Here is a 27,796-nt window from a genome sequence, read left to right as displayed (position 1 = left end):
GAAACTGCAGTTAAATTCCTTCTGCCCACAGCCATTCAGCTTCACCCATCTGCTTAGCATTCCTTCAGAGGTGGACAGGTCTAGGGTAGGTCAAAGGTTGTAATGCTTCTGCAGCAGCCTCTCGTAAGGTGCCAGAAGCTGTTATTGTCCCTCCAGTGTGGGTCACAAGTGGTGCAGGAGTTGTATCATGGGCATGCCAACTCTGAGAACATTCCTCACAGTGCAGGATGAGTTGTTCTGTCCGCCAGTGCTCTTTTATGAGTTAAAATGTTCCCACCACTTCCCTACAAATGATAATCAGAAGGAATGGGAGGCTGTGTGATGCATGAAATAGTGCAAGCCAGCAGCAGTTTCCTGGTCCCGTGGTGATGCATTATGTGTAGCTCTCATCTGCAGAGCCCAAGTCTCTTGGGAACAGACTCTGGCAGAATGTGTCCTTTGAGTTGCCTGGAAGAGTGACTAGTTGATATTCTTCAGAAATGTAATTAGGAAAGTGCTAGCAAACAGTATGGGTGATCATAGTCCAGGGCTTCAGACTACTCCCTGAACCTGTGTTGTTTTCTGGCACAGGTACGGTTTTAGTCACTTATTTTAAGCTTAGTACAAGGAAGAATTTTGCTGCAGGGATAAGGTAGAAGAAGATAATGAAGAAAACTGTATATGAGACTGTGTATATGTGGGTAATTACAAACACCTGTAGCTGTGGACCATTATTATCTCGGTCTTCTTAGATTCTCATGTGATTGCTTGTGTGAATCTTGTCTGTGCCTTGAATTATAGGCTCTTTGGAGGTAAAGACTGGAGACTGGGAGACTCACGTATTCACATGCAAGCAATATAAACAGCAATTGCACCAGATGAATTCTGCAGCAGCACTGGAAGTGCTGCTTACAGAAGAACTGAGTCGTGTGAGCAAAGTCTGTGCACAAGCCTATTTGGATCACTGCACACAAGGGCTTGGTGCCAGTACCCTCGCTCTCCTACGCACTGCAACAGGAAAACACTGTAAAATCCAAAAGTACATTTGAAAAGATACTTTAAAAATGTTATTAATGTCATTCCTAAAATTTGATACGCTATTTAAAATCATAAATAACATCTAAATTTAGGGGAGGCAACACAATTAGATTAATTTTCCCTACTATAGCTGGTTTATATCAGCTAAACTGATCTTCAGCTAAAGCAGGTCAGTTTGCTGCTGCTGTTTTTCATTTTTCTTGGTGTGCTAAGCCAAGAAAGTTAGTTGGTTCATGTATGTTGAGAGAGGAGGGGAAGAAAAGGGAAACATGCTATCCAAACCTTTCTTCTCCCATTAGTGCCACTTAGGACAGCACAGTACAGCAGCATGACTATGCAGTTTCCTGTATCAAATATTTGAGCCACAAATGGATCCAGCTTTAAGGAAATACCCCTACCCGTTCTCTTACAACCTAAATTGGGAGTGTAAGACTTGGTTGTAGACAAGATCGTAATAAACCTTTGATCAAAACTGGTATGCCAAAGTGCAAAGGAAGTGGGCAAAAATTGAAAAATTGGTAGTTCAGTTCCTATGCATGGAACAGATACGGGTTTCACAAGAGTAAGTATGTTGGCTTCTTCTGTGAGGGGGTTTGGGGTGGTTTTTTGGGTCTCTTTCCCCTAAGCCCTAGATTTCACCTGGTCTTTAATATTAGTTCTTTGACCTGCCTTCTTGGACTCAGTTCCTGCCTTACCAGCCTCTGAGGTCCGTAATGAAGTTTTCTTGTTTGCTTCTGTCAAGAGAGACATCACATAAAAGAAGGGCTTGAGTGCTTGGCTTTGGAAATGTAAATATTTTTTCAATGCAGTTGTTATATAAACTATCTTTTGTTTGAACTACTCAAGGGTTTGTTGCTCTAGAACTAGTAGGAATTTGTACCTGCAAAGATGCTGTGATAGAGCAGACCTGTGTAGTTCATATCAATCAGTCCATCAGTCCCCCTTTTTGGATCAGTTTTTAACCTTGAGTAGCAAGTATCTTCATGACTATACATCACTTCAATCTACCTTGAGCCCAACCGCTGTGGACGTGGTGATTTTGCTGTGCTCTCCCTCTTTGCTCTCAGCTGTTCATTCCTGCCAGCTTGCTTCTGCTTGTGTTGATGTTTTGGTGTCACACTGGGAGATGGATCAAAGATCAGCTTCAATGGCATACCAGATTTGTTTGGTTTGTTGTCGCTTATTTTCAGCTGGTACAAGAGAGGGGATGGGTTGGTGATGAGGAGGCGGCAGCTGTTCTGGCAGGAACCTGTATTTATTTTGGAATAAAGTGACTGTGTAGCTGTAGCTAGAAGTTGTAATTCATGTAATCCGTTACTTGCATGATTAATTTGGCCATCCTGTTATATAGCTAGCATTCCACTAAGCAGCAGAAAATCCCACTAAGCTTTTTGTGGCTTTAGGCTCACAGAATATTCTTAACGTGCAATCAATTTTGCTGTCACTATGTCACATTGAGCAGTGTTTTACATTGAAGTTACCTACCAATTTTAAATGGTCTTTTCCTGGGAGGTATGGAAGATGATATTTAGAATAGTTTTCAGTAAAGAGGCTAGCTAAGAAAACGAAAAATGTTAGCCTGAAAGGTTAGTGTTTCAGAAAGCTGAGAACCAAAAGGGTTAGTATGAGAAGTTGTGTAATCTTTTCTATTTCAAGGGAGACTGACCTCCAGATGATGTAGAAGTTTGAGTATATATCCATCCTCTCAATTCTGATCGACTGAAATGGAATTCATAAAATAAATGGAGAAAGGTTTGCGTGAGAAAAACCATATTTGAAAAAACACTAGGTTAATGTTTTGGGTTTTTTCAGGTACAGTTTGTCTGCTTTGGACTATAATATATTTTGCTGGTTTAAATACATAGATAACCCTTCTGTGTCCTCATTATGGCGATCTCGTGCACTAATACTGAAGCATAAACCAGATCAATTTCACTTTTTTCTTTCAGAAAAGCAGAGAAAGGTTAGAATAAGAATCTGAAAGACTGCTGTAACTGCCCTGTTGTGTTCCTATTTCTTAAGCACACTGGTGTCACACTGCATCCAAGTTTGAGTAGGTTTAGGGTTTGGTTTTGCAGCCACTAGTTCCAAGAAAAGTAAGGTTCATAAGTACTTAAAGGATACGTTTCTTTGCCTGCTTCATGTATGTTCAGACAGTGTTGAACAATAGAGAAGTGGCCCGTTCAAATATAAAAACTGTTTGACAGTTCAGTTTTGAGGAAGGTGCTGTCAGGGGCAGCAGGTGGAAGAGGAAACTAGGAACTGCGAAGCTGGTAATGCGGTAGACAGTTCCCACTAGTTTACTTCAGTTAGTCAGGGCCGTCCATGGTAACAAATGTTATTCTGAGTTCATGCTGTTATAGCCTCATCCTGTATTTCAGTACTTTCTAAGTAATGTATTTGGAAACATCGCATGTCAGTGTGTGTGTAAGATGAAATATATATATCTGGATGGCTGCTGTATTTCTTGCAATTACATTACATGCTATTATAGGAAGACAGAGCCTGCATTGAATTTCTGCTGAATTTTGACCAAAAAAAACCCCAAACCAAACCCACAAAACTTACATTTTAAATTATGTTGTCATTTTGTTTAAGAAAGAAGCTTTAACTTGCAGCTTCCTGGATCTGTTGGTTTGGGTTTATGTTTTTTAACATTTCGTGTTCTATCTGAAATGTCTGAATACTGCAACTGATAAAAGCTTTCAGGGTGCAGAACACTTAATTGTGGTTACAAACTCCATCTTTTGCTGAGGCATAACAAATACTGAGTAATACAATCTGGTGCTTGTTAATCTGTCTTTTTCAGCAGTAGGTCGCTCTGCCATGCACTATTGAAAAACATAAATTCAAAGCTTGGTGCGGGGAGAGTGGAAAGATACGGAGATATTGGGCAGGATAGTTGCTAATAATCTAACCTGTCTTGTGCATATTGGTTTCTAAAGTGTTGTGGAAACATAGATCAGTGCTCTGTGTCAGTTTGGTTACAAAAGAGTGTGAATTTTCCTCTTTCCTGTTAAAGTGTTTTTACTAGGACAATTCGTCTGGGAAGCAGAGCAGCAGTATAGTGTATTTCCTTTGGTTTAGCATCTGGGACAGTAGACCAGCAAATTGGAGAAAGAGCACTGGCTATATTTTGTATAGCTTTTGGTTTGCACTTTATCTTGGCCTTAAACATTAACTGTGTTTTTCATGCAAAAAGTAATAATGCTTGTAATCCACACATTGCAGCTTTAATATGTTGTTCCCTGACAAACAAGTTTCATGTGTTGTTCTTTCCTGGTTTTGTGCTGCCTACCTGGGTTTTCAGTAACTTATTTCATTGACAGGAAGCATGTGATAAGTGCCGTTTTCTTCTGTGTGCCTTGGCAAAAATGTCACCTTGTAGCTATAGAAAGCAGTAAGTCAGACTTGCACCATGTACAGGATATCAGAATTTCATCCATTTTAATATTACACTCTTTGAGTCTGCTTGATGTGAAGGAAGTGTATGTATTCTAACACTGAAATACATGTACGCTATTTTTCTTTTTTACAATGATAACTAGTAGAAGGTAACTGACTACAGTGTTAATGTGTTGTAACACGAAGCATGAAGAATCTGCAAATTTCTTGGATGCTGCTCCCCTTCTTTGCATATCAGCCTTATGCGCAGGCAAAGGCTCCTGGAGGGGGAAATGCTGTCTTACAGATAGTGAGAAAATAGTTAGTTCTCTTAACCGTTAACTCCCATTCGTGTGCTTACTGATTTGTAGATGTGGATTGGCATAAAGAGGTAAGCTGAAGTGATGCATTGAGCAGCACATCATATTAAGTCCACTATTAAAGGTAAAATACTTGGTTAAACATTGCTGCACAGATAGAGGTACATCACTTTATACAAATGAAGCTATGACTGTTACACACTGCTGCAGTGTAAAAGCAACAACAAAAAAATTGGCTCTCTACAGGTGAAGTTAAAGACAACCGCTGAAAATGGGTCAGCTAGGGTCATAAAAATGCTTAGCTTGAGCCATTGTGTCAATTAGGTTTTTAACATGAAACATTAAAGGCAAAAAAAAGTGCTATCTTTGTGCGTACAACTTGAGGGAATAGCATTAAGGGTAGCAGACTGCATCATTTCTCAGTCATGCATCAGAGATCAGATCAGCTATGTATTGGGATGCTGATAGTGACATATGTAGAAATTGCACATATAAATAATAATTTTGGCTACCCCCCAGCAAAATACTTAAGGGAGATCAGAGCACCTACTTTGGACTCTTAACTGGAGCCAAGGCAGCACACCACTGGTCAGCGTGTCTGAGCAGAGGGCACAACAACTGGTGGCAGTGAGGACTTAGGAAATACCTTTCGGGGGCTTCAAAGGTGACTGCACCCTGGGATGTAGTTTCATGAGCAGCACCCTGACACCACATGTGGCCAGCACAGAGATGTCTGTGGTTTAGTGGTGAACCAGGTCCGGACACAGATAAAATCTAAAAGCGTTTTTTTTGCTGGTTGAATTCCTCTGTCCCATCCATCAGTACAAAGCCAGGGCAGTGCCAGGCATGGGCTGCAAGTGGAGCTGGTGGACAGGGCTCAGCAGTCACTTGAGGGATGGGCCTTCCCATCTTTCTGGCTGAGATTTGCTGCCAAACACGGCAGAAGTGAAGATGTTGCAGGAGCCTAGATGTGCCTCTGTGTAATGTGGCTTCTACTTCTTGTTTTCCTTAGTCATGATCCAGGTAGGAGGCCTGTCTTTCATCAGATAAGCACCTGTAATGTGCCTGTATTTATTACTTCTACAAACACAGCAGCTGCCATAGCTGCTTTTTTTTAATTAGAAAAAAATAGACAGGCTCTGGAGGAAGACATGATGACGATGGTACCTGTTTGACGCAGTGATTTAAAACCCAGGGAGTGGGAAGAATAAACCCTCTCTCAATTTAAGGAGCTTGGCTTGTGGTTTTTGCCATTAGCTGTGGTGTGTAGCAAGCAGACTGTTTGGCACAGCCTTAGGTCATCCTTACGCAATTAAGAGCAAAAGGAAGTGCCTGACTTCCAGGTCGTAGTTGTGGCCCTTGGTTGAGACCCTTGCTCTTGGCTCCTTTTCCCAGGACCATTTCTAATATGAGCTTTATAACCCCTTCTGTAGAGGCCCTTCAGAAGACTAGGTACTCCCTGGTAGTATCCTTGGCAGTTAAGTTTATAACTGAAAGACTGAGATCCACGGCACTGAAAACTGGCTGCTGATTTTTAGGCGATTTCACACATGTATTGGAGGCAACTGGATAAGCTTCCTGGATTTTGCCTTTTGGCATTTGAGCCACACGGTGAATTCAGGAAGCAGTTCCAATGCTTAAACTAAGCTACTTTTGCCTTGTTTGATTTGGGCCTTTCCTGGCTTTAGCAATTAGTTCTGTATTTTTCTCTCTTTTAAAAAGAAAAAGAACAAGTTAGCTTCCACAACTTCTGTTTTTAAAACAGATCCTTCAAAAGATGTTAGACTTTTGCTGGGCAGCTACTCTCTTAATTGAAGAGCAGTGGTTTTCCAGTTGGGTCAGTGCCCAGCTTGCAAACGTGTGGTGTTTTCTCATTTGTACAGATCCAGTGTCCGTCTTGCCAATTTGTCTGGTGTTTCAAGTGCCACTCTCCCTGGCATGAAGGCGTTAACTGCAAAGAATACAAGAAGGGAGACAAGCTGTTGCGTCACTGGGCCAACGAAATTGAACACGGGCAGAGGAATGCCCAGAAGTGTCCAAAATGCAAGGTGAGCTGCTCTCCCTTGGCTTGCAGGTGGTTTAAATATGTATTTGAAGTAGACATTTGTAGCTTCTGCTTGGCATTGGAAATGGATTTCATGCTTGCCACGTAGATTCTTGTGAATGACCCGTTGAGGAAAAACAGGTCAAATTTTACTTGCTGGTTCCTGCACTGATTCTGCAGAATCTCTGTATGTAAAAGAAACATTACAGAAATCGTTAGAGTGGGCTTTGATGTATCCTTACAATGAATATGTGTTACACAATGATTTTTTCCTAAAATAAAATTTTAAAGAAATGTAAAGCTTTACAGAAATACAATGCCCTTTGTCAGGTTCTCCAAAGAGCTTGAGTGCATTCCGTTTCTGTGTAAGGCAGAAAGTACTCTTACCCACAAGTTAACTAAGGGACACTTCTTAAGACTTCGCAAAACCAGAAGTGTTGTAGGGTTAAATGTCAGTTCTTCACGAGCCGTTCTTGTGAATTAGTTTAATTTTTCCAGCACTGAAGTGCAGTCGCACACCCTAAAAATGTCATTAATCTCTTCCAGGATAGGAAATATTTCCCATTACTCAAATGAGACACAACAGCCCCACGCACCCCTGCCCCAGCTGTCCTTAATGAAGGTGGCTGTTATGTGTGTTCGCTTTTTTTTACAGCGCTTGTTTCCAGCTACTGGACAGAGTAGTGAGTCAAAACCTTGAGAGCATCATGGTTGTGGGAGACTGTCCCTTTTTTTTTTTTTTTTTTTTGAAAGGGAATACCTAATCTGAACCTGTTTATTGTTTTACATCAACTTCATGGAGAGGACAAAGTAGGGAGACTGGAACATTTGATAGGAAATAAATACTGAATGGACAGATTTACTTCTAAATGTTCAAACTATACTTTGGTCACACTCTGAGCCTTACTCTTTCCAAATAAAAGAGCATTTATCAGTTTACTGAGTACCTTATTTTGTTCTTGGGGAAAGAAATGCCTGTGATGGCATAGCTTCAAATTGAAAGATTTCAAAACCCTAAGAAAAATTTGGAAAGCTCTGAAATCAGCGGATGGTTGTTTACCCTTCCTCCTGCACACACGTGACATTTTAACAGAGTTTTAACAGCTTGTTGATAGGTTTGAGCCGGTTCTAACAATGTTCACTTTTTGGGAAGTCTTACAGTAAATACTTTTACGAACTTGATTCCTTTTGGAGCGAGAAGAAGTATGTGTTTTGGTTTTAATTCTTTGACTTGTGTCCAGATTCAGATTTTATGACAGGGCGAATGATGTAACTATTGAAATAAGTTGTCCAAAAAAGAGATGAAAATGCACCAAGCAAAAACGTATGAATGTGGAAAAGCAGGGGGAAGAGGGCTGCTAGCTGGAAAGAGAAAGGAACTAAAACTGCTAACACCAACATGTTTATCCTTAAGTTTTAAATTTAAGATGTGACATGTACAACTGTTTTCCCCATCTTCAAAAGAGAAGGCTGGACGCTTGTAACTTATGCAGGCTAAGTCACTGATTTTGAATCCTGAAGTTGTGTGAGTTTGGCTATTAATTTCAAAAAGACTTTAGGTTTCTTCTCTTAATCAAAAGAAAATAAAACCTCTTGCGTGGTGGGAGGCAGTATGGAAACTTAGGAAACTGGCACAGAAAAAGAACCTTTGTTAACAAGTCTTTTCTGGTAGTGTGGTATTGTAAATGAATATTGAAGAGGGAGTTCAGCTTTCCCATAAACTGCATTGCTACCCCTACCTGTGATTTTTTTTTTTTCTTTTTCTTCAGAGGTGAAAGTGCCTCCAACCTCCAAAATGTTTATATCAACACATTGTTTGTTTTCAAATCAAATCTACAACTAACAAGTAATCAAAAGAACCACTTAGCCAGCAGTTAGTGGTACTGTTTCTTTTTTTCTTTCTGAATCGGTTATTGAGTAGTTGTAAGTAATACATCTTATGCAGCATTCTTCATGAAAGCATTGACAGATGTCTGGGCCCATGGGGATAAACATACTAACAGTTAAGTTTGGAGTCAAGGGGATTGGAGCTAATACTTTCTCTGCCTCTCTCTCTAGCCATCCCCCCAAAACCTCTATATAACACGACATTGAATCAGATGACTATCATATTTCCAAATAAAATAGAGACAAGAGTGCCAGAAAAAACAGAGTTGGTAACATACTATTTGATTTATCCTTGTTCTAGACCCCCATAGGCAGTGTTTCAGGTGACAACATATTTTTTGATACCTGTGTATATTCTTCTTAAAGCACCTCTTTCAGGTTTTGGTTAAAAATTTGCAGCAGCCAAAATTGACCAACAGATTGAGGAAAAGTCAAGATTAAATTGTAATGTGTCAGGATACTAGTATTCAATCCTTACACTGAAACTGAAGCTAATGGAAGTTAACGGTAGAAACTTCAGTAGAGGTGGAATTTCTTTACTAAGATAACTTGTAATATTACCAGTAACTTCCAAAGTGTGATACTGATTACAGTGTAAACTGTGACCATATTTTACAGCTATTTTCTGGAGATAATTATATGTACACTCAGACACTTATACACACAGACTTTTTCTGTAAGTAGCTGTACCACAGAGAAGTAGAATGCACGATTATTATCTTGTCTGGGCATGCAGGTGAGAAAACGGGAACGCTCTTACGGCGTGTGTATACTTATAGGCAGATCCTTAGGCAAGTATTTGCCAGTCTTTCATTGGTTTTGGTAAGTGCTTTGAAAGAACATAATCCTTGTAATGTCAACACTAGCAGGCACTGTTAAATAAGCTTAAAATGGATTACTTTTTCCTGTAGGTGGACACAGCTTTAGTGCATCTCATAGGAATAGCTTATATTTACCTGGTCTCTCTAAGATATGCTTATATAAGCAAAAATGTTGTACACTACCAAAATATGTAACTGTAATTAATCTTGTGACTGTATGTCGGTATGGAAATACTACAGAATGCAGGAGAAACTCAATGTAGACCATTTTTCTCAACAAGACTTGTCTAAAAAGTGCTGGTCTTGTTCTAGAGGGAGCTGGCTAATGAGACCAAATTTTGCTACATATTGATATATGCCTTTTCATTAAATCTGTAACCTTATTTGTCTTCCCTCACTACTGTTTTAGTAAAACAAATGTTTTTACAGTACAGCAAACTAAGGAAGTAATTTATGTTGGTGTTATCTTACCACAGATTTAAAAAAAACCCCTGTCTAAGGAAACACCAAACAGCAGCTCTAGTTTAGAAAGCTTTGAACAGCAACAGAAATTGAAGTAAACAAGGATGTAAATACAAATCACGGAGTATGTACTACTTCTTATCTGGATTCACTTTTCTGATTAATATGAGTGTTATCAAATAACTCAGGGTATAGTTTTTGAAAGTTCTCTGCCAATTATTTTTTATCCTCTGAAGGAAGGAGAGTCCCTTCAGAGGATAAGATAGAGGGATAAAGCTGTGTTCCAGGTTTTCTTCAGGAGGAGAAATGGCCATTTTCATCCTCAGATCTCTTGGGAAGCGATTTCCCTGGAAGATGTCTGTGAGAGAGCATGTAACACGCCGGGGAGGGGGGGGGTAAAGTGAGGGTCTGAAATAGCCACTGTGCTACTTCAGTCGTTGCCTTAACACTTTGAGCTCCTGCGTGCTTTGCCATTGGTGTGTAACTTTCACTCCTCTTGTTCTGGGAGCCCTTCTTGGGTTTCTAAATGACTATACGTTTCCCTGTAAGGTGAGAGTTCATCTTTGGGTTTGAGCAGGCTGTCGGTGCAGGATGAAGCCAGTAACTCTGACTGAATGCTTGGAGGCAGAAACTGGGCTTGCAGTTGTGGTGCTCACCTCTTGCCTTCTCCACCCCACTGTGCTGCGGGGGAGCCTGCAGTTAGGCACCAAACCCCACACAGCCACAGCTAACTGCAGCAAGCTGCATTCCTGGCCCCATAAATTTCCCCCTGCTGTGTGCCGCAGTGTTGCCAATGGAGCAGGAACACTCGTGTGATATCTGACCCGTCCGTGATCGCTTTCCCAACCTATAGATTTGTAATCCATCTCTGTTGGTGGGTTATGCTGAGGGGAGGGAGGCATGCCCATGGGAACCAGAGCTGAAGTTGATCTGGTGAGATGTCATGTCTTAGGCTTCAAAGTACCCGGAGCAAATCATACAGTGTTCACCTGGCATTGTCAGTCTACGTGCATGTGATAGGGAGTCCAAGCCCTGCATCTAAGGTGGCTGAGGTTTTTTTAAATTTCATTCTTTTAGTGAAGTCTGTCCTCACTAAAAAAGGGAACATATTTTGCAACAAAAATATACGCCAGTACAACCAGTTGTTCCAAATTTGCAGCTTTTGAAGACAGTTACATATGTGCAGATGAATATTCACTAAATATTTTTTAATACTTTGCTTTTTGAAGAAGCAAAGATAAAACTACCTGTAATCGCTATGTGCGTCCATAAGAAAATAAATCCTATATCAACTTCTTTATGTTTTAAGAGAATAGTATGGCTGGAGGATTTAGATCAGTAACAAGTAGATTCAGAAGTGATATAGTGCCTGGCTAACTGCAGCTGGAATGCTTCTAGGAAAGCATGGGTAGAAGGATGGCAGGCCCTATCCAAGAGGTGGGTATTTATTTCTGAAGTGTATTGATGGTAGAACATATAAAGCTATTGCCAGCAGCTCCTTGAAATTCTTACTACCAAAGAAAATGAATGTATTTTTGAAATACGAGGCAGTTTTGGTTTGCGTCTGGAGTATCGGTTTTCAGTTAGGATGGGTGGTAACTTAATAGGTTGGGTTGGTAAATTAGAGGAGAGAAAGAAGAATGCAAGTCTTCATTCAAAAAGAAAAGAAACCAACCAGCTAATTCTCATTAGTGTTGTAAGATCTAATTCCCTTATTTACATTTTTAAAATGGAGATATGTCACTGAATCAGCAGATGAGGAAAGGTACCTCTAAAATTACAAATTTCTATATAGGCTCTGTGAGTAAGGTCAACATTTCTTCATATAAAACCTGAAAAGTAAAAGCAAAAGTCAAACTGACAATATCCCTTTTATAAGAAAATAGTCTATAACTTCAGAAGTTATGCTTAAGCTGGTAAAATATTGGGTAGACTTTTCTTTCCACTTTGCTTGCAGTCAGTGCTTAAATGTGAAAGTTTCAAAGTGAAGTGGCTTACAAAGCTCATCAGCAATGGTATTTTTTTCAAGTGCTTCTGGAAAACAGGGCACCTATGATACAGCAGGCTGCCTGAGGGTAGAGGGGGCTAATCGCTTGGTCCCATTTTATGGTATGATTGCAAGTCCACTAGAATACTTGCCCACTAGAAACTAATATTTTACAGCCCAATCCTTTCTTTTTATGAATGTCTTTCCCCTCTTATGTGTAAAAGAAGCATTTGAAAGTGTAGAAATGTGAATTCTGAGATCACTGTTGTGGGCACAGGGATGTTGACAGGTGTATCTGGAACTACTGTTAACCCCATCTGCCCTGGCATCTTTTACTAGAAGTATAGCTGGTGGAAAACAACACTTTGTTACCTGTATAAAGTGCCAGTTTCAGTAGCTGCTCAGGTGAGCGAGATTTCCCACATCAATCCTGATCAGCACCAGAGAAGAAATACACTTGACGATCTCAAGAATGTTGAGCACCCAGGAGTCACAAGCCTCTCCTGAAGTGAGAGGCCGCAGTTGTACCTGAGCTTTCAGCATCTCTGGTGCTTGCAGGACCACTGAATGGTGATGCCTTGTCTTTACCTGTACCTCCCTGCAAAATAAACACATGGAGATATGGGTAAGAATTTCAGGGGGTGTTCATTTATCCACCACAAGTTTCAACAAATAAATTTTCAGTTGGATGTAAGGGGAAAAAAGTATTCCTGGGGAGGGGGGTGAAGCATGGGACAGGTTGCTGAAAGAGACTGTGATGTACCCATACTTGGAAATTTTTTTAATCTAGTGGGATGAGGCCTGGAGCAATATGATCTGACTGTGAAGTGAGCCCAGCTTGGAGCTAGGGGTTAAAATAGATGACCTCTGAGGGGCACTTCCAACCTCAGTTATTAGGTAATTTTATCTGCCATTCCACTGTGGAGCATGATCTTGGGATGGTGGGGTCTTTAGCAATTTTGTGAGCTGGGAAAAGTGTGTTTACCACTGTTAGTTGTATTTTTAGTGGCAAGATTTAAGGTAGCTGTGTAATCATATTTCATGTAGGGGAGTACTCACCCCCAGGACTACCCTCTTTCCTAAGACTCTCAGAACTGTTAACTAAAACTGAAGCCTTACCAAATCTGTGCAAAGTAGGTGAATGTGCCAGTTTTGCAGCAGAGTATGTGGAGATACAGGAATGGAGCTATTTCTGCAGGCGGTCACAGAAAGATGGATGTAGAACGCAAGCAGCCCAGCTTCATGCTGTACTGCTGGCATTACGAAAGCTTAGTGTAATCTTTTATATGGTTTCTGGAATCCTTTGGAGTTCTTACAGAAAAAAGACCAACAACCCATTCTTTTCAAATTATTCGCTCTAACAGCAAAGCCTTTCTGGTGTTTATTACAAAATGTCAAATCAATTCGTGATGGTAATGGGAAAGGGACTGGGGCCACAGGTGGCATAAAAAGGAAACCCATCTGTGGAGGGGTTGAACAGAGTTCATTACTATATTACTGTGCTGTTTTTATTTTTAATAAAGTTTGCTGCTAATGTATCTACTTCAGCAATAAAAAGTTTTCAGTAAGGGCTAGGATCATTCAGATTCTCATCTGGTACAAAGTGTTTAAAAAAGGAGAATTATATAGAAAGTTATGTATAGGCAACAACTATAACTCATGTTTGATGCTCTGAAACATGTCTTAGACAACCATTATCATCTTAGGTCAGCTACAGTATTAATTAATGCACATGCTGAGTTAAGCAGGGGGTTGCTGGTGATGTCTTTTCATCTGACACACAAACTGCACAGGATAGTGATTACTTCCCTGTGCTTAGGGAGGGGGGGAAAAATAGTTATTTTCTTTTTTTCTTTCACTTATACAGATCCACATCCAGAGAACAGAAGGGTGCGACCACATGACCTGTTCCCAGTGTAACACTAATTTCTGTTACCGTTGTGGGGAGAGGTACCGCCAGCTCCGGTTCTTCGGAGATCACACCTCAAACCTCAGTATCTTTGGATGCAAATACCGCTACCTCCCCGAGAGACCACATTTAAGGAGATTAGTGCGAGGCTCTGTCTGTGGTGAGTGGATAAATGTTCCTTGTGGAGCGCTGCACGATGAGGTGATTGGCGGGGCAATAATAGTTAAATAAAAACTAGTGGTTTAAATTATCAGATGGGCAGCCTGTTGTTTAGTTATGTAAAAGGTGGCTTATTAAATATATTTAAATATTTAGCGTTTGTACTCCGTGGACTGCGTGTAAGTATTGTCCTCATCTGATAGCTTCTGTTTCCTAACCCTTTTTAATTATATGTAAGCAAACTGGAAAAATACTGTCAATATGCATGTTGCTGGCTGTGATTGTTATTCTACAAGCATATAGGAGAAATGGATCGGAGCAGGAACCTTTTTTAAATGAACCTCTGTGTCAAGGATCCATTTGAATAAAGCGTTTGGATTTGAACCTGATCTGGGTTTGAAAAACCAAACTGCTCAGGTTTGCCCCTTTAAATAGGAGGACAGTTACCTTAACTGTTAGCTTTAGTTCAGATAGATGAAATCCAACTTAAAACAAAATACAACTATATACATTAATTTCTGTCACAGGAATATGATGCCAAATGCATGACTTTTGTTATTAAAAAAAAAAGGCACTCCTGATTTGTTTTTGAACCAGATGTGTACTGGTCTCAACCTGTAGAAGCACAAGAAAAATAGATAACTAAGTAGATTATTATGTTATGTGGTACCTTACATATACATTAAGTTCAGTCATTGTAGTGAGTTTACAGCATGTAAAGCTATCTGAAACATTATAGAAAATGTTTACATTTACCTGTTCAGGAAAATAGGACTTTGAATTAAGGCACAGAAGTTGGAGATGACCTGGAATTCACCTAGGATGAGGAAATCCTTTGAGCTTGTCAATTGGTGATGTTGAATGTAGAGGTAAAGGTAAGAGACTGAACATGTGGAAATAGAAGTCAGCAGACCTGCAGTAAAAAACAATACTCCTGAGCGAAACGTATTCTAGTAAGAAAACTAGGTGATTTCCATTTTAAACACAAGAGTTGGCACACAAACTCATAGGCCTGGTAAAGAGAACACCAGTCTTGATGCTCTGCAAAGTTGTGGGAGACTCGCAAACCTGGAATGCTTGTTTGACATGACAGTGAGTCATCGAGGCCCATTAGTTTGATCTCGGGTACTTGCAACAGACTTCATGAGAGGTGAATTAGATACAGAAATAAATAGGAAAGTGGATGAAAATCCAAAGTGATTGGATGTGCATACTCTGATATATTTTGTAGAGATAAATTCCAATGTATGAGAAGATCTAGTGCCAGCATTGTCTTTAATCTAGACTAGAGCACATGGGTATAAACTGTTTCTGAATAATCTTAGGCTTAAAATTCAAGAACAATTTCAAAGCATTTAGTAAGGTTTCAGAAGAGCTTTTACTAAAAGCCACAATGGCAAACAGTGTAACCTGTTCTAGAATGGATCTTGGCACGTTTGGTGGAATTATTATCTGTGATAGAAAGAGACTGCACTCAGAGACATTACCAAGTCTGTGCTGCTCACATGCAGAATCGTGGGTAACCTTATTCCAAGATTAAGTCTTCTGTGTACAATGCAGATAAAATATAAATTAAGTGGGTTTTATCACAACATAGATCTGCAAAAAAACAACATTATTATTGTCTTAATTTTTGCAATGGTTTACATGTAAAGTATCTAAATATGTAGTTGGCATGTTTTAATGCCATATACAAAGACCAAATTACAGGTGCATGTGCTGCCTGTGCATAACTACTATTAAAATTATTTTCTATTTTCACTGTTTGTTGTTTTAGAAAACAATAATATGCAATCTCTTCCTTCCAAAACGAAACAGCTTTTGCTAATAAGAAAGAAAATCAGTGTATTTGCAAACAGTGACTTGGAGGCAGTAAAGAAACGTAGAAGTGCATAAGTGAGTTCAAGTTCAGTGGTGAAGATGTGTATAAGTTCATGTTTATAAAAACACGTGTAGAGAAGCTACAAGATATTTTAGTTTCGTTTCCTGTTTGCAAGCATTCTTGTGGTTTGCCTTAATTAGCAAACCAAGAAAGATTAGCAAAGCTCAAAGCCTCAGCTTAAATTTTCATAGGGTTTTCTGTTAAAAATTTCTCTCTAGGACTACATCTGTCGTACAGTGCTATTTCTCGCAGGAATGGTCGTCATTTGAATAGAGACAGAGCTAGCTGAACCTGCCAGCACATGTAGTAATTGCCCTTGTTTTTACAATAGCGTGTTAACACCCAAGTCGACAATGACTCAAAGAATTCTGCATTGATAAGCGTGACCTTAAATCCCTGTCATGTCTCAAGCTCTAAATTTTAATATTGATCCTGATATGCTGTGTGAATAACTACCAAAACACTCCAGAGCCCTAACAAAACTCACACCTGAAAAATCAAAAAATAAGTATTTCAGCAGCTCATCAGGTTAGAATTTGGGAATTCAGCTCACTGCTCTTCCTCCATTGGATTAGATTTTGGCTGTGATTGGTATATGTGAGCCAGTCTGGATTTTTGTACGTTTTTCCTCACAAGCGCACATGCCTTTTTAAGAAGGCATTATACCGTTCTAAGATTGTATCTATCTCCTGACATACAGTGTCAGTTCAGTTTGTAGATTCTGCCATCTTGAACGGGGGAAGTTTGGCAAGATCAGCTATCTTTGTAAAACTTGAACAGAATTTATCTGTGGCTGTTAACTGGGCAAATGTAAAGGTCTGCCTAGTGATTTTTGTCCTCAACAGTTGTCAGTTAGAAAAAAGATCTCACTCCCTGTCTATTTCCAGTAGTCATTGTTCTAGGTACTTCCTGAGTTGAGATTTGTATCTGAACCTTTGCTTAATAACTCTCAATAGATGCATCCTTCATCAGTTTATACAGTTCTTAGGTTTTAGCTTCCTCAACATCTTTGGCAGAGGCTGTAGGATTTCACTATGCATTGTGTAGAGAAAGTACTTCTGTTCCTCTCTTACTTTTTTACTGATTCCTGATAATTTCGTTGGTTATTTCTGTTATCATGAAATTGAGTAAATAATAGCTTGCTTGCCTTCTCATATCTTTCTTTTATAGACCCTCCATCAGATTCTTCTTTGTCATGATCATCTGAATTATTTTGTTTTTTTGAACGGAAGCTTCCTACTCTTAATCATTTAAGATCAAGTTGAAAACGCAGGAACGTTTCATTCCAGTTAGGGATTACGTCTAGACCCAGATATCCTGGTATCTAGAACTGTAAATGCAATACATTAAGGCTTTATCAGGCGAGAGGGGAGCATTATCATCAGTAGGTGTACCCCAGGTACAAGCCTGGGGTTTGGTTCCGTTCTGGGAGTCAGCAGAAGTAGTTAGAAAGAGGAGATGGTAGCAGAGAGATAGGCCTTTAAAATATAGTCTCCAAATTTTAGTAATGTGTAGCAAGAAATAAAGGTTGGATTTCCTGCAGTAAAGTGCTTCTGCTACTTAGCTAAGTAGTGAAATGAAGAGAACGTTATCTCAGCTGTCAGTGGGAGACTAGTGAGGTGTTGCTAGGTAGGTTTTCTTCCGTGATTTTTTTTGTTTGTTACCTTCTTGCTATAGAGAAGAAATAAGTAAATGTGGTGATTTTGTAGCCTTGTGCAGAGAAGGTTTTTTGTCTGGTTTCTACCAAATCTGGGTGGGTAGGGTGTGTAGAAAGGAAAGAACACTTCATGGCAGGCTGGCAAGCTATCATGGTTTCTGTGGAAAAGCAAGTGCTTGTGCCTACAATCACAAACTGTTCCATAATAAAAAAAAAAAAAAAAAGGGAAAAGCATTTATGGCAGCATAAATTTAAACATTCTTCACAAACTAATGGTTTTGTAAAGGTAATAGAAATTACAGGGAAAAGAAAATAACCTGGGAGCAGAAGTGGTCTCTGAATTTGACATTTCTCTCTCTTTAGCCATCATAGTTTTTAGAGACACTTTGTCTTGTGACCAGTACAGTAAGGTGAAATTGCTTTTATCTTTCAGTCCCAGTGTACTTAGAGATTTCATTCTCATAGTAATTATTTGGCTAAGTCACTGAAGGCAGAATCTTTGGTTATAACTGGAGTTAGTGATGAAATTGCACAGAAAGAAAAAAAATGTTCAATTGTCTTAAATGTACTTAAGGTACCGCTTAAATACCACCTGAATTCAGTTGGGTGAATTATATTCAAAAATCAATTGCTAGGTACTTCATGGATATGTAACAGGACACAACGTGTAATGATGCTGTTAAAGCAAATGAAATTTTTTGCATGGTAAACAGCATCTCAAATAGGATTCTGAAAGCAGCGTGTTTTCAGATCCGTCTGACATGTACTCCTGTCCCAAGACAGTGCAAGATTCACTTTATGTATGCGTGGCTTTGAGCACCACAGAAGCAAGCATGCATTTCTAGAATCCAACCTTCATTTAAGTTGGTCTGGTTTGTAAGAAGTCTCCTCTGTACGCTTGACAGGACTCTCTAAAACCAGAGACAAACTTGTATTAGAACTTAAATCTGCGTAGATATGACTGTTTTGATTTGTAAGTAGACACTTTCAGTGGCTCTGTTGCTTAAAAGTATGATAAGAACTTTTCATTTCTCATATGCTAGTGATTGCTTTTGTTTTCTAAAACTAGTATATTAATTTTTTACATGGCAAAGCATTCTCTAAAGATTTATGGGGTTTTGTGTAAATTATCCTAAACCCCACAGCCAAAACCAGAGTTATGCAAGAGAAAAGTAGTCCCTTGTGCTTCCCCAAACATTTCCTCATTTTGCAGAAAAACATCATTCTCTATCACAAGTAATGCAACCCCTCTGAGACACCTGCAAATACAGTTACTACATTACCACAGATGTCTAAATGTTCACGCTGAGCAGCCCGGTAGAGAACTTGTGTACCATTCATTTCAGCAGAATTGTAAAAAGGTTCCCCTTTGCGGCTTGTTTTATTTACAACCATTTCTTTTTTAAGTTAGCCTTAAAAACTAGCTTTGAACGTTACCAGACTGGCTATCACAACTTCCTGCTGAGTTCACCACATGGACTAATGACCCAAGATTTTATTCTGCTCTGAGGCAATTTTTACGTTTGCTGTCTCTGCTAGCAGTCTCGGAGCTAACAGGCGTAGGACGGTGGATCTTTGGGAAGTTTAGTGCCTGCAATAAATGTCCTTAGTCTCAGCAGCATAATTCCCTCTGTGATTAGAGCTTCATAATCCTTCACATTATGACAAATGGTGTGTGACAAACTGGAATTGGCTATAAAGTAATGTTCAATTCAGACGTGTAAAATGGAGCATTTTATAATTGTTTCATACAGTACTGATAAAAATGATTGCAGTAAAAGGTACCCATCTGCTGCTTTGCAGTGATTGCTGCTGTTTGTGCTCTTACCTGATGGTACCTTGTGCAAGTCTTGTTCACCTCGTGTTCACTTGTTCCTTAATTTTAGTTTGCAAAGGTAAAGAAAGATAAAGGATTTAAATGTGGTAATGTATGAGAAGAAAAGGTGGGTTTTTTTGGTTTTAAAGTTTAACCTTTAGAATGCATTGATAACCAAAGGAAGATACTGTCCCATGATGATGAAAGGTCATTTTTTTGTATAAGATCTTGGAACAACACAATACTCGTAACTTCATATTCACAAGCAGAAGGAAAAAGACACTCATGGTTTATTTCAGCTCTGAGTTAGTTTGTCAAATGTAAGTAAACAAGTTCTTAAACTGAATTAGCTTAGGAACTGTTCTTTTTGTCTGCAAAGAAATTACTCCAGTCAAAAGCTAGCTTAGCCCTTGCTGCAGAGACTGTTTCTGTGTACTTAGTCACCAGTTCAATGGTTTAAGTTTTCAATAATTTTGGTACCAAATGTCATAACTTTCTAACATTCTAATGACATGGTTATTAAAAAAGAGAGTTCATACCTTAAAACAACCTTTTATAAGCTTTACTTTGAAATTTTTAAAGGCTCTGGTAATGTTCTTTAAGTGCTTTTTAATTGCTCATTTTTGGAGCTTTCTTGAGGTGTCCCATCATTATATTCCTTCTGTCTACATTTGAATAATTTGTTTGACAGCTTCTCTGTGTATAGAATGCAGTGCAGTGGAGTCCCAAGAAGGTCTGCCATTAGGATGCCTAGCAACTAGAGTAATGCCAATAATATTTGCCAATCTTTTTCTTCTAGGAATTAATGTTTCCCACCCACAACACTCCTATGAAGTTTAAAAGCTATCAAAACAGAGTTTGAAAAGGTCCAATTCAATTAACTGCTGTAAATATTGCCAAAATACATCATTTTTCCTTCCAAGACTGCCCAAATTAGTGGCTCAGGTTATGGAGAGGTTTACATCATTATTGAATGAAGTAATACATTTACTGAAATCTGATACAAGTGACTTGAGAGAGGGAAGGGCAGGGAAGAGAGGTAACGAACTCACTTTTCCTCCCTTTCTAGAGGTGGTCTTTTAAACACATGTTTAACTTAGGGACTTGAAATTAAGCAATTCTTTGATCAGACTGCTGGTGTTATCAGTAAAAACGCCTGCCCTGCTGCATTTTCAAACAGCTCAGACTAGTGACAACTTTGATCCAGCTCCTCAGCCAGCACAGCCAGGGAGATTCTGCCGTTCAGATGAAAGCATGCAACGCAAGACAGATAACTTGGATTCAAAGTTCAGTTTCAGCTTAAGTGTTTCAGAAGGAACCCTGCCTCCCCTCCATGCATTTCTACAGATCATGAACTCAACAGAAATAAAGAATATGAGCATGTTTTATTTGTTCTTAGTCTGCGCTCTAGCCTGTGTGCCACACAACCTCACTGCCTTACTCATGTAAAAGCAGCAAGGTATCCTTTTAAACGTTGATCCAAAAGACCTGGCTGTGGTTTGATTTAGGCCTAAATCACAATTGTACACGAGGACGTTACTATAACCTTTTAAAGCGAGCAGAAGCGTATTTAGAGGTGATGGTCTCATCGCCTTGAGCTGACCTAAACTCTCAAAGATGCTGGCTTGCTTGGCATCTTTCCAGGCTGGTTGCTGTGCAGTAGGATTCTGGAGGAGCCAAATAATAGTATCTTTATAGCTATCACATTCCTGTCAGTGCCTGAGGGATTTCAGAATGGAAACAGAAGTGAATGCAAGCTAACTGTTAATGTACAAAATGAGCTGTGCTCGGAGAGTTGTGCCGGGTGAAGAGGGCAGAGAGAAATGTGTGCAGGGAGCGGGCTGAGCAGTGTTAGCTCCTAGCTGGATTTGTAGGATGAATTTACAAAAAGAGTCCTAGTGAAGTATTAAAAGAGTGAACCAGCTTTTGGGAGTCCAAAATCGAAATATTTATGCATGGCTGGATAGGGAAAAATAAAATGCCTACTTTGAATTGTTTAATGAATTTTGCATTTCAGCTGGAAAACTACTCATTACACCCCTAATACTGGTTCTGGGACTGGCACTGGGAGCTGTAGCTGTTGTCATAGGTAAGAGTTACATATGCGAGTGAGTGATTCTGGTTTTGCAGTGACTTTTGGGGTGACATTTCAGTATTTTCATCTCAGAGATGGACACACAGTACAAATTCCATAGACTATTTTTTTTTTCATATAAAGCACATCACTTTTTTTCTAAAACATTTGTCTTTAGAATCTTCTTTTTATTTACTTGCATTTTATGCCTGTTAACTTTATTTTGTTTTCCCCAATTATTTGGTTTTCTGAACCAAAGTTTTTAACTACTATAGTTAAACTAGTAAAAAAAGTCAGTGTAATTTAAACATAGTCCTTGAGGCTGGCTGACTTGGACTCTCCCTTTAATGACCTCAGTGAATCACAATTCTAAGATGTTGGACATGTGCATGACAAGATTTTGGGGGCACTAGGCATGCTCCCCAGACAGAGCCCTCCCGCTTAAAGATGCAACAACAACACAACAAAGCAGCAAATTGGGATGAGTCAATCTCAAAATCTGATTCAGTGCATAGGCAGCCAGATTGCAATCCATTACAAAAAACGGTACTGTGAACTCATTTGATACAGTATTGACGCTCTGGTAATGTGGTTGTACTGATTGTTATTCTAGCAACTCTGCTGTCTTTGTCTGGCTTAGCTGAATTCTCCCACAGAAATTAAATAAGCCGTAATGATAAATATATAATTTTGCTCGTGTAAGTGCATATCCACATTTTACGTTGGCAGTAATATGTCAATTGGGGATCGTGCTGCTTCACACTCTTCACTAAACTACTTATGCGTTAAAAATTTGCAGTGTATGTCCAGCCCTGAGGCATTTTGGGATGTGGCACCCTTTTATTTTGATATAATAAAGCCAACATATCCCAGGTTAGTTACATTAATAAGATTGTACGTAACAAGTCAGCATATAACCAAAATATTATTGCAGCTTTTGTAGATTACTTCTGGCCAAATAAGGAATATTGCTGTTAATTTCAGTTTTTAGGCTAAGAATACATATCTTTTTTTCCTGTATCAATATTCTGAGTTGGATTCCCTAAAGATAGATATCTCTCTCTATATATAGATCTGTCTTTAAATATTTATTCTTTTTAGTGGCATTTTTATGTCAAAAATACAGGCAATAAAGACAACTTAAAGCCAGTAAAACTTATTTTGCTTAGCAATCTGGTAGAACCTATGCTGGGAAAAAAACAGTCTTTTGCTTATAATAAAAAATAAGAGGGTTTTGCAGTAATACAATAGCAGTAATTGCAGTAATACCCAGTATGCCATTGAAGTCCCATCCTAGGTGTGGCCAGATAAGGTATGATCAGGAAGAGCAGTGTGAGCAATTCCAAAAACATTGATTATTTACAGGAAAGTTTTGGGTTTGAGGTAATTACAGCAGTATTTACTACCAACACAACTGTTAAAGTAATCTCAGTATCATAGCTGAAAACCATTTTACACCATTTACAAGGCTATTGAGCAAAGCAAGGACCCTGGTGACTGATAAGGAAATCTTTCACCATTTCAGTCAGCTGGTGGCAAGAGAAAGGGGGAGATGCTTCTCATTTGGTTTGAAAGAGTAGACAAACTATTTTTCACTTGAATGAATCAGATTGATTTATTTTTCTTTTTACAGCTTCCTTTCTCTCAAAAGACTTTTAAGAATAAATAGTTCCCTGCCTAGGCAAGGATAAACATTTGGTATTACTTCACAATAGATGAGAATGTTTGTAAAAATAAATAAATTTTAAAAAAAAGTAAAGCTGAAACTTGAAACTAGTTGAAAACTAGTTTAGTTAAATTAGCCTTGACTTTAGATCTAAGGATTGCCAAAGTGCTTTTAAAAGTTTTAAGTTTGTATCTTACACAAAACAGCATTGTTCAGGAATTAATTTGTCAGAAGTGGGAGTAGGGTTAGCAGGAATTTGTTGTGAAGTAAAACAGAAAGTGTAGCTTCACTTGTTACTGAAGAGACTGTTGCAGGCTAATATTTCTTCTGCTTCTCCAAATGCCTTGTCTAAATTCTCTTGAGATGTGGAAAGCTGCATCTGAATTACTCTGTACATTGAGAGAACACAATGTGTGCATAAAGGATTGATTTTAATTAAGGTTTTCTTCTTATTTTATTCTTTTGGCAGGTTTATTTGTGTTTCCTATCTATTGCCTTTGTAAAAAGCAGAGGAAAAGGTCACGGACAGGTATGCCCTGGTAAGGATGGGCCTTACTCACCTGAACTGAGCTGGTCCCACAAGGGCTATATGCGCTTTGTGCAACAGAGCAATACAGTGCTGGTAACAGCAGCAAAGCCACCGCCCTGGAAGAAGAATGGGGCATCTCCTGCCATCTTCCCTCAGCCGAAAACACTACTGCAGACCGCAAAGCCTCTGTGCTCTGGTGCACTCCGAACAAGATGGGCCCCCCTGACTGCTGCTTTTTAAATGTTTTGGGTTTGGGTTTTTTTGATTTATTACTTTGGAGGGTTTTTTGAGTCTAAGTTTCTGAACTAGACAATCAAAGTCTGTATTGTAGCCACAACTCTACTACCGATTTGGCCTGTGAAGAAAGCATTTAACTGCTAACATGTGCTCCGTTTAACTTCAGTGTTGGCCTTTAAGGGGGAAATGCTTAGAAGTGTTTGGACTCTTACTGTATACTGAGCATACTACTTTTGGTATTAAAAACTACTTCTGTAAATAACTTCCATCACACAGCATTCTGTTCAGCATACCGAAACCCCGTCACATGCCAGAGCACGACAGCTGGTTATCTTCTGAGTCCTGCAGCTACTGGGCAAATGTAGATTGCCACGGCCAAACTGCAGTGCCTCAGAGGGGGAAATACCCTCAGCATTGAAGCTCCGTCATACAAATAGGCTGATCCATTTCACTTTGGTATTTAATTTACGAAAGTCTATTAATATTGACTGGGGGGGTGACAGATTTGTTAGAGGAGTACAGCATTTTGAAACTCTCCCAGTACAGAAAAAATTTGAAGGGTTTAGATACTAGAAAAGGACAGTGGCCTGTTCTGTCCCAAGATATCCCTGAAGTGTGTTTGCAGGGCAGCTGGAAACCTGCTCTTCTGTTCTGACTTGGCATATGATACACATGCCACCCACTAGTTGTGTGAAGATTGACTTGATGAAATTTTATAACCTAAATAGCATGTTTTGTTCGTTTATTTGAAGTAGGCTACATAAATCTTAGAGCATCCACTGATGTCTCATGAGGAAAATATGTGAATTTTGGGTAAGAGGAGGGGCCATAAATTCATAGGAGACCATTTCATTCTTACTCTCTGCTTACAGTGTTTCTCTTCGTGGCACATTACAGGTCTGAAGAGAATAGCTATGCTTGCTCTTTTTTCCTGACTTCAGAGTACCACTGTTTGCTACCAGACCTCGTTCTCAGCACATCGTCACAAGAGCAATGTCATTCAGCGTTAGGAATCAGCTACTGAGGAATTTTTTCTCTTTTAGTTCTTATCCAAATTTATTGTACAAATATAACTTAAAAGAAAAAAATTAGAATAAAACAAATTTGTGTAAGCAGAACACTGAAACAATAAAGAAAGGAAATGAATAAGAGAAATACCTACTTTATAGTTTAAAAATACAAGCTGATCTTAAAGAAGATTGGATTTGTACTGTGAAGGTACTCTTTGTGTGTATGTGTTTGAAGATACATATATATATATATATATGTATGTATGTATGTTTGTATATATATGGGGAGAGGGGAAGCAGGGAGATGGCAAATGTCCTAAAGAGTCTACAGACTTCAAAATTTAGGCCCACAAATAGCACATCATTTGAGAGGATGTGCTTTGCACCACTTTCTTCAAAAATTGTTATTAAATCTGAATCTAGTTGTAACTTTTAAGCAAATAGTAGTCTGCCCAACATAATACTGTTACGAGATACTCTTTTGAATTCGAAGCCTCAGTGGAAGAAATTGATGAATTTTGTTTACCTGCACAAATATCAGCTTACCATAGCTGACTAGTATGCTTGTTTTCTGACAGCTTCTGGTTTTGTTTTCTTGGGTTGTTTTTTTTCTTGTTGAAACAGTGTGTTACAAGCACACCATAGTAGTCAACAAGTTCTTAATGTTTCAATTTGAATTTAAGGGCATGTTGACCTTACTGCCCCAAGAGTAGAAATAGTACCTTTCTAAAATTTGCAAATTAAGCCAGGAAGCAATGACATTTAGAAGTAAAGTTCAAAGCCTATTGTCGATGCAAATCCACCTGTTAATTAGGTTTGTTCTTCTGTGACACATCAGTTTTCTATTTGTGTTCTGTCTGAGGTTGGAAGCTGCCTTAAAATGGGTCTTGTTTTTGAGTGTGTTTTCTGAGGCTGTACATATTAGTTGTCTTTGGCTTACTCAGGGATTTTTATTCCTTTCTTTAAATGTCAAATAATGAAGATATTTTTGTATTATTTAGAAAAACCTTCAGACCTCAGAGAGCGAGATAGACATACATAAATAGATTTGGGTTTGCAATGCAGTCTGTAATATTGTGTCAAACTATTCCACTTGATAATATTTTAATACTTGAGATTATCTGTAATTAACTATATAGTGGATTAATTTCCTTTCCTGGTTCTTTATAAATATGTGAGAGATTCTTACAGTCTTTGTAGCTGTTTTCACTCTGCCATGTTTGCCACTTTCAGCTTCTGATGGGAGTTCAGTAAGACCTGAAATTAGGGTGCTAGAATAAGGAGCATAAAAGGGAAGATAATAGATCTGCACTTATTTATATTCAGAAAGCATGTCGTCGTGGGTGGAGGAAAGGAACACACAACTCCTACATTATCATTTCATCTAGGCCATTTTGATTTCATCGGAACAGATTAAATCAAAGGGAAATGGCTCTTCATTTTCTACACATAGCAAAATGAGGCATCTTTGACCTTGTAAAGATGAGTCTAATCTTGCTTTCCCTGTAGGAAAAAAAAAAAAAACAACACAGGAATGACAATAATATTTGCTTTTGCTTTTCTGTAGAACAGGAAAAAATTTTAAGAGCCAGGCAGAGTAGAGATATGGAAGTCTTTTTCCATCCATATAAAAATTTTCCCACTAGGATAGTACATAAATACAACTTTTAATCAATATTACATAACTAACTGAAATATGAGAAGTAGTTTAGTACAAAACTTCATTCAATAAAATGTTAGCTTTTAAGCAACTATTCTCATATCACAGGAAATCTTACATACATCAAAGTCATGTCATTTGTTTTACAAGCATTAATTTATCAATTTGAAAGAAATGGAATGAACTTTGTTGTACGGGAATTCATGGATGTTGTTCTTTTATTATGTAAACGTGTTTTGGTTTTTGTAACTGTAAAGAAACCATCAGACTGTTCTAACCCATCTTTATTAGCAGAAAACTTCATCAGGCAGCTGAATTAACCTGCTAAGGCAGATTTCACGCTACTGTATGCTGATCATCAGGATTGCTTTCACCTCATTTATTATTTAAGATTATTTATCCTTTTGTGAAGTTGTTCACTGATATCTGAATTCAGACTAGGAAATACTTAAATCCGTTCTACACTAGCCTTCTATTGGAAGCTTGCCTGGAAATCGGTTTGCAGTCAGTCCCAGCAGCGCTGCGCTCTGTGTGCCCAGTCCTGCTCCTGCTGGGGAGGGCTGGCTGGGCACGCCAGTCCGGAGAGGGATGCTTTCTCCACTCGAGTATTTAGTTGTATTTCATTCAAATTTCAGTGCTGCTCAACCATGTCAGTGGCAGGGTGTTTCTGACTGCTGCAGCATGGCAGAGCATCGTTAGGTGTGTTTGCAGAGCTTATCCAGGAGCTTTGCCCGGAAAATAATTGTGCTTTTCCTTCTGTCCGCCTATTAGGCAGTGAGAGTAAGAAGCTGAATAAGAAGGAATACAAGCAAGAGGCAGCAGTGCAGTTCTGAGTAGCCTCATGCTGTAGCTGACCCATCAGTTTTAGTTCCGTACAAAAAGGTCTGTTAGTCTTCAGTTACCCCCACCTCTACGATAAACAGCGTATTCCTGTCTTTCAAGTGTCATTAAAATACAGTGCACTTTGAGTGATCTGTTATCTTCTTTCGGGGCAGTGCAAATGTGTAAGTAAGGGAGGATTTTCTCCTTGGTTTTGATGTTACTAATGCTGACTTCGTAACTCTTGGTTTTGTAATTTACATCCATTTATTGGTTCTGAAAGTTTGATCAACGTGAAGTTTTACTTTATTAAAAATACTAATTTGTAGGGACTATTGCCAATTTAACTAGAAGGGGTTTTGGTTCACCATCAGGTATTGCTTTTAGCCAAGGGCCTTTCTGCTCTTCTGAAGACTGCCATAGCTTGTGTGATGTTAAATGGTATGTGGGTAGGGC

At 38.9% G+C, this 27,796-nt stretch overlaps 1 protein-coding gene across 1 annotated transcript in view; it reads left to right on the top strand.

Annotated features, from left to right (window-relative positions):
- The window catches only part of RNF217 (ring finger protein 217), a 58,282-nt gene extending 34,654 nt beyond the window's left edge, over positions 1 to 23,628 (top strand). The window contains exons 3-6 of the mRNA XM_009957677.2: positions 6,605 to 6,769; positions 13,790 to 13,991; positions 21,363 to 21,434; positions 23,555 to 23,628. Coding sequence (XP_009955979.2) covers positions 6,605 to 6,769; positions 13,790 to 13,991; positions 21,363 to 21,434; positions 23,555 to 23,628 — 513 coding nt within the window. The remainder of the gene's footprint in view (positions 1 to 6,604; positions 6,770 to 13,789; positions 13,992 to 21,362; positions 21,435 to 23,554) is intronic.
- Positions 23,629 to 27,796: the final 4,168 nt, after the last annotated feature.

Source organism: Leptosomus discolor, chromosome 2, assembly GCF_034619465.1.
Source record: "Leptosomus discolor isolate bLepDis1 chromosome 2, bLepDis1.hap2, whole genome shotgun sequence".
Lineage (NCBI taxonomy): Eukaryota > Metazoa > Chordata > Aves > Leptosomiformes > Leptosomidae > Leptosomus > Leptosomus discolor.
This window is presented reverse-complemented; position numbering and strand designations above follow the sequence as displayed.